General features: G+C 59.2%; 2 protein-coding genes across 2 annotated transcripts; one reads left to right on the forward strand and one right to left on the reverse strand.

Annotated features, from left to right (window-relative positions):
• Positions 1 to 1609: 1609 nt before the first annotated feature.
• VOLCADRAFT_58352 (uncharacterized protein) lies at positions 1610 to 1894 on the forward strand (the record flags this gene model as incomplete). Its single annotated transcript, XM_002948389.1, has 1 exon — positions 1610 to 1894. A coding segment is annotated over one exon (285 nt), but the record flags the coding sequence as incomplete, so codon positions are not given.
• Positions 1895 to 1966: 72 nt separating this feature from the next.
• VOLCADRAFT_88790 (uncharacterized protein) lies at positions 1967 to 6301 on the reverse strand (the record flags this gene model as incomplete). Its single annotated transcript, XM_002948523.1, has 4 exons — positions 1967 to 2113; positions 2625 to 2666; positions 3790 to 4548; positions 6233 to 6301. The coding sequence occupies 4 exons, from the start codon at positions 6299 to 6301 to the stop codon at positions 1967 to 1969; spliced, it is 1017 nt and encodes a 338-aa protein (XP_002948569.1).
• Between the last annotated feature and the right edge of the window lie 295 nt (positions 6302 to 6596).

The following is a 6596-nucleotide window of genomic DNA, read 5'->3' on the forward strand; positions in this document are numbered from 1 at the left end:
TGGGGGCCTGGGAGCCTGGGAGCTTGGGAGCCTGGGGGCCTGGGGGCCTGGGGGCCTGGGAGCCTGGGGGCCTGGGAGCCTGGGGACCCGGGAGCCTGGGAGCTTGGGAGCCTGGGGGCCTGGGAGCTTGAGAGCTTGGGAGCCTGGGGGCCTTGGAGCTGGGAGCCTGGGGGCCTGGGAGCCTGGGGGCCTGGAAGCCCGGGGGCCTGGGAGCTCAGGGTCCTGGGAGCCTGGGGGCCTGGGAGCTTGGGAGCCCAGGGTCCTGGGAGCCTGGGAGCTCGGGGACCTGGGGGCCTGGGTACCTGGGAGCTTGGGAGCCTGGGGGCCTGGGGGCCTGGGAGCCTGGGAGCCTGGGGGCCTGGGAGCCTGGGGACCCGGGAGCCTGGGAGCTTGGGAGCCTGGGGGCCTGGGAGCTTGGGGACCTGGGGGCCTGGGGGCCTGGGAGCCTGGGAGCCTGGGGGCCTGGGAGCCTGGGGCCCGGGAGCCTGGGAACCTGGGAGCCTGGGGGCCTGGGAGCTTGAGAGCCTGGAAGCCTGGGAGCCTGGGAGCTTGAGAGCTTGGGAGCCTGGGAGCTTGGGAGCTTGAGAGCTTGGGAGCCTGGGAGCTTGGGGACCTGGGGGCCTGGGGGCCTGCGAGCCTGGGGACCCGGGAGCCTGGGAGCTTGGGAGCCTGGGGGCCTGGGAGCTTGAGAGCTTGGGAGCCTGGGAGCCTGGGAGCTTGAGAGCTTGGGAGCCTGGGAGCTTGGGGACCTGGGGGCCTGGGGGCCTGCGAGCCTGGGAGCCTGGGGGCCTGGGAGCCTGGGGACCCGGGAGCCTTGGAGCTTGGGAGCCTGGGGGCCTGGGAGCTTGAGTGCTTGGGAGCCTGGGGGCCTGGGAGCCGGGGGCCTGGAAGCCTGGGAGCCTGGAAGCCTGGGGGCCTGGGAGCTTGGGGACCCGGGAGCCTGGGAGCTTGGCAGCCTGGGGGCCTGGGAGCCGGGGGCTTGGGAGCCTGGGAGACTGGGAGCCGGGGGCCTGGGGGCCTGGGAGCTGGGAGCCTGGGGGCTTGGGAGCCTGGGGGCCTGGAAGCCCGGGGGCCTGGGAGCCTGGGGACCCTGGGAGCCTGGGAGCTTGGGAGCCTGGGGGCCTGGGAGCTTGGGGGCTTGGGAGCCTGGGAGCCTGGGAGCTTGGGGACCTGGGGGCCTGGGTACCTGGGGGCCTCGGAGCTTGGGTGCCTGGGGGCCTGGGAGCTTGGGGGCTTGGGAGCCTGGGAGCCTGGGAGCTTGGGGACCTGGGGGCCTGGGTACCTGGGGGCCTCGGAGCTTGGGTGCCTGGGGGCCTGGGAGCCTGGGGCCTGGGGGCCTGGGAGCTTGGGAGCCCAGGGTCCTGGGAGCCTGGGAGCTTGGGTACCTGGGGGCCTGGGTACCTGGGGGCCTCGGAGCTTGGGAGCCTGGGGGCCTGGGAGCTTGGGAGCCCAGGGTCCTGGGAGCCTGGAAGCTTGGGGACCTGGGGGCCTGGGTACCTGGGGGCCTCGGAGCTTGGGAGCCTGGGGGCCTGGGAGCTTGGGAGCCCAGGGAGCCTGGGGGCCTGGGAGCTTGGGGACCTGGGGGCCTGGGTACCTGGGGGCCTGGGGGCTTGGGAGCCTGGGGGCCTGGGAGCCTGGGAGCTTGGCAGCCTGGGGGCCTGGGAGCTTGGGAGCCTGGGAGCCTGGGGGCCTGGGGGCCTGGGGGCCTGGGAGCCTGGGGGCCTGGGAGCCTGGGAGCCTGGGAGCCTGGGGGCCTGGGGGCCTGGGAACCTGGGAGCCTGGGGGCCTGGGAGCCTGGGAACCTGGGAGCCTGGGGGCCTGGGGGCCTGGGGGCCTGGGAGCCGGGGGCCTGGGAGCCTGGGGGCCTCGGGGTTTGGGGGTGACACAACCATGAAATGGTGGTATCGAAAGATACCGGTTGAGGCAAGTGGATTGAATAATAATCATTCTAGAATCCACTTGGGCCTCATGCCAATAAGTTCCAGTACGGCTGGGTGGTGTGATGTTGACCATAGTTCGCAGGAACTACTCTCGCCTCATGAAGCAGACATCCAGGAAGGCAGGTTCCAGCTTTAGACAGGTGAAGCCCCTGCCCAGACGCCAGTATGGACTTCTGCAGCAGTGCGGCAGTAGGGTGGACAGACCGGCATCTGACAGTTAGACAACAGAGCCTAGAGCTTAACAGTGAGCTTAACAGGATACAACACCTGGAGCCCCAACCCTCCCTTCCATCTCACCTCCCTGAGTGAAACCCATTCCCCCTCCCTGTCACCACCCTCCTAAATTAAAACTTCGGCTGCAGCCCCACTATCGGAGGTTGGCTGCACTTGCTGCACATGTATGAGAGCATGAGAATTAAAGCAGGCACTGCAAAGACAGTGCTGACACATACACACCCAACTCCTCCAACCAGCCCCAGCCACACTTCCTAGCATGTAGTGTTATCATCATGACATGGCTAAAGATTCCACAACGAAACACACAACCGTGGCACAGATGTGGCCCACCACTACCTGCCTACATCAAACAAATCTGCCGTACTCCGATAGCCATATCGGAGTACGACAGCGTCTTGATGCCCCACGTAAAACACATAAGAGCCCCGACCCTCGCCCCCATCTTACCTCCATTCCCGGCTGGACGTTGGCCCCATCTTCCGAGGCCTGCTGCACGTGCAGCACATGGATGGGAACATGACAATTAGGGCAGGCACGTCAATGGCGGAGGCGAAACATACACGCCCCCCTCCCCCAACCAGCCCCAGCCACCCTCCATAGCATCAGGAACAAGAAAGAGGGCAACGGGTAACGATTCCACAACGAAACACACAACCGTGGCACAGATGTGGCCCACCACTACCTGCCTACATAAAAACATTGGGACATTGGACATTGAAGCCATAATAGCCAAAGCCGTACATGAGCGGTTATGTCAGCCAATGGCATGGAAACCTCGTCGGTCGTAATTTTGTTCAGTAAACCTGACAAGGTTTTAAATGATTTCAGCCGACTTTCGGATATTGTGGCATGGACCCACTACATTGGCGGACCTGGTCGACCAGGTCGATCGACGTCGGCCTCGGGTAACCTTGCCTATGTACTTATTTGTTCATCCACTATATTCTACTTTGTGATGGAACAATCGGCGTTCCTTTGGGCCATGACCATGACTACCAGGGGTATATGTAAACCTGGGGGACCCCTAGGGACCCCGATGTGTACGACACGGGACCCCGATTTTTGGCTGGGGATCTAGGTCTTAGGGGTCCGAGCCTAAATATGCAAAAATAAGCAGGGCGTGAGCGCGTTTTCAAGAATCCTGATTGATATTGTTATACAACTTATAATTATGGAACGTATGCGCTAAAGAGCAGGCTCTGGCATGCTTTTCGCTGGCCATGGCCAAAGCGAACAGCTGTCAGTCCTTTGGCGGTGTTGATTCCGATAGAAACTGTTCGATTTGCCGTTGTAAACACAAGCACACTCCTTTAGAAAGCGAGCTGCAGGATTTCTTGGAACGTTTAGGCATAGACAAAACGTTCACCTCTGACTACCTGCATGCTCATGTCTTCTCTAGTCGTGTCAAAGGTGATTACACAAAATTGTATAGAGTCAACTGCGGCGGAAAACAGGTATCTTTCCGCGTGAACTGCCAGCAATTGCTGGTCCAGGTCTCCTTTCTGAGAAGCCAGGCAAGTTAAACATTATTGTTATACCACTGTTGTAGTGCCAGGCAGGCCGGCAAGCCTGCACGCGGGGGCGGTTTCGTGGTTTTCTTACCCGCCCTCACCCACTGCCACCCGCCAGCGGGATGCTGTTCAGCAGGGGCGGGGGGCCGCAGCCAGCACAGCAGCTTGGCAGCGGCGTCAACGGGGTCAACGACTATGGCGCCGCCGTCCCTTCGACAATCAGCCTTAACGATGGTCATGGGGCCAGCGGGATGGGGGGGCGCAGGGGCGGGGGGTTGCAGCCAGCACAGCAGCTTGGCAGCGGCGTCAACGGGGTCAACGACTATGGCGCCGCCGTCCCTTGGACAATCAACCTTGACGATGGTCACGGGGCCAGCGGGATGGGGGGGCGCAGGGGCGGGGGGTTGCAGCCAGCACAGCAGCTTGGCAGCAGCGTCAACGGGGTCAACGACTATGGCGCCGCCGTCCCTTGGACAATCAACCTTGACGATGATCACGGGGCCAGCGGAATGCAGTCCAGCAGGGGCAAGAGGGCGCAGCCAGCACAGCAGCTTGGCAGCAGCGTCAACGGGGTCAACGACTATGGCGCCGCCGGCCCTTCGACAATCAGCCTTAACGATGGTCATGGGGCCAGCGGGATGCTGTTTAGCAGGGGCAGGGGGCCGCAGCCAGCACAGCAGCTTGGCAGCGGCGTCAACGACTATGGCGCCGCCGGCCCTTTGATGATCAGCCTTAACGATGGTCATGGGGCCAGCAGGATGGGGGGGCGCAGGGGCGGGGGGTTGCAGCCAGCACAGCAGCTTGGCAGCGGCGTCAACGGGGTCAACAACTATGGCGCCGCTGTCCCTTGGACAATCAACCTTGACGATGGTCACGGGGCCAGCGGGATGCAGTTTTGGGGGGCTACAATGTATGTGTTGAGCCCTGTACCGTGATAACCGTAGCTACAAACTAGTTCGGATCTGTTAGCTTAGGGTTTCTCATGTGGCACGACAAATCTGATTGGTCGTCACTTGCAGTCGTCCTGTAGGTTCAAAGGACCTGGGTGTATGGATTTTAACTCTTGAATTTTGCTTATGCTTTAATTCATCATGCGGCTGTGATACTCCAAAGCACCGTTGCACCTGACATAGACGGTAGAAAGATCACCTGCATGCACACCACATGCAGCCTGACAGCCCAGCCCCAGCCCCACGACAACCCCCAACTGGATGAAGGGACAACCTATAGGAATCTATATAAAGCCCATGTGCGCATTCCAAAGACACCACAATAAACACAACCGGAATGGACCCTGCGTCAATTCAACTCTAGGTGAAAACCGCCGGCCACAGGACAGGGAACACGATTTCAGCACAGGTCCAGCTGCACTCTCTTCTTATATGTCTTCGGCATCAGGCATGTGAGAGGCGCAAGGCTGGTTGCGTTTGCCGTACAGAGCACAAGAGGTGGTTAGTGGGTGGGGCCAGCCATACAGCTCCAGAAGGATAGAACCACCGATGCTTGGCTGCTAGGCGCCGAACCAGCTGCTGAAGCTTCTTGTTGTATGGCATCAGGCCGTTGAGGGGTGCAAGGTGTAGCCGCGTTTCTACAATGCACGGAGCCTTAGGCCGTGGGAGCCGGGTTGGGGCCGGGTTCGGGCCGCTTCTCTGTTTTCACGGATTTGCAGGTTCACTTTATAGTTTTCATTACATTTGCTCCGCTGACAGGAATGACATTGACTCGTTCAGCATGGGTGCAAGTAGCGTCAATCAAGTAGTTAACGACACACGACCATATGATTGCCACTGATATATATATTGGACCTCCTTTGATCTCATGGTTTTGAAGAAGTTGAATGCAAGCTAGTGGCGTGTGTCTCTGCTTACCTCCGGTCTCTGCTTACCAGTTTAGAGTTAACGAATTTAATAGTATATATTTGCAACATTTGCATCGTTATAACCTGCAATGAAATGTATGGGTCCCGGGATGCCGTATGGTATCGGGTCCCTAAGGGTCCGGGACCTTTGCATAGCAATGGTCATGTTACATCGGAGCACCAATACAGGTGGCAAACACCTAAACTAACCTAAATTTCACTTATGATAAATTCACCGGCTATATTCATGCTTCCCAATGTGCTTTCGGTACTGCACGTCAAAAATAACCTCGTCCAGACACCTGTCCCGTAGCTGCTGAGCCTTGGGCGCTACACGTCTCTGGACTGCCAAATGGCCGTAGGTAGAGAGCAAATCGTCAGGACAAATAATGCCTCCCCACACGCAAATTGGATGGCAAACATTTTAACTAACCTCATCATAACATTTCACACACTCAGCGCGCATATCTGTGCATAATTATGACACTTTCAAGGTTGCACATTTACCAAGCTTCTAGCTGGCGAGTAACCTGTCCAGACAACTGCCCCGTAGCTACTGAGCCTGATGAGTTACACGTCTCCGGACTGCCATAGGGACGTGCTGCACCTAAAGTAGGCCCTGAGCTTAAGATAGAAGAAAAGATGTCAATGTTCAGATTCAAGATCCTCCCTTCATATCCAGTGACCTGCTCCACCACATACAACCCGACGTTTGTTGTATTCCGCTTCTTAAATCTGGGTCCAAACTGATACATTTTTCTGTCTAATTTTTCCTTTCTCGCTTGGCGCGGTTACTGGACAAATTCGCTGGAACTAACTGAATTCCAACTGCCTATTTTTGCCGCTTTTTCTGTCAGATCTTTATGGCTCCGACCTCTGGGTCAGACGGCGAGCGGGAAGCTGTCATGGATGCCAACAAGTAAACGCCGCCTCAGGCGGAAGTCCATACTTGCAGAAGTATGGGCGGGGGTCGTAGCACAGGCTACGACTGGGACGCTGGTCCCTGGCTCGCGGAGCCCCGTCATCGATTGGAAGCATGGATCAACGGTA

The sequence above is a fragment of the Volvox carteri genome (assembly GCF_000143455.1).
Source record: "Volvox carteri f. nagariensis unplaced genomic scaffold VOLCAscaffold_10, whole genome shotgun sequence".
Lineage (NCBI taxonomy): Eukaryota > Viridiplantae > Chlorophyta > Chlorophyceae > Chlamydomonadales > Volvocaceae > Volvox > Volvox carteri.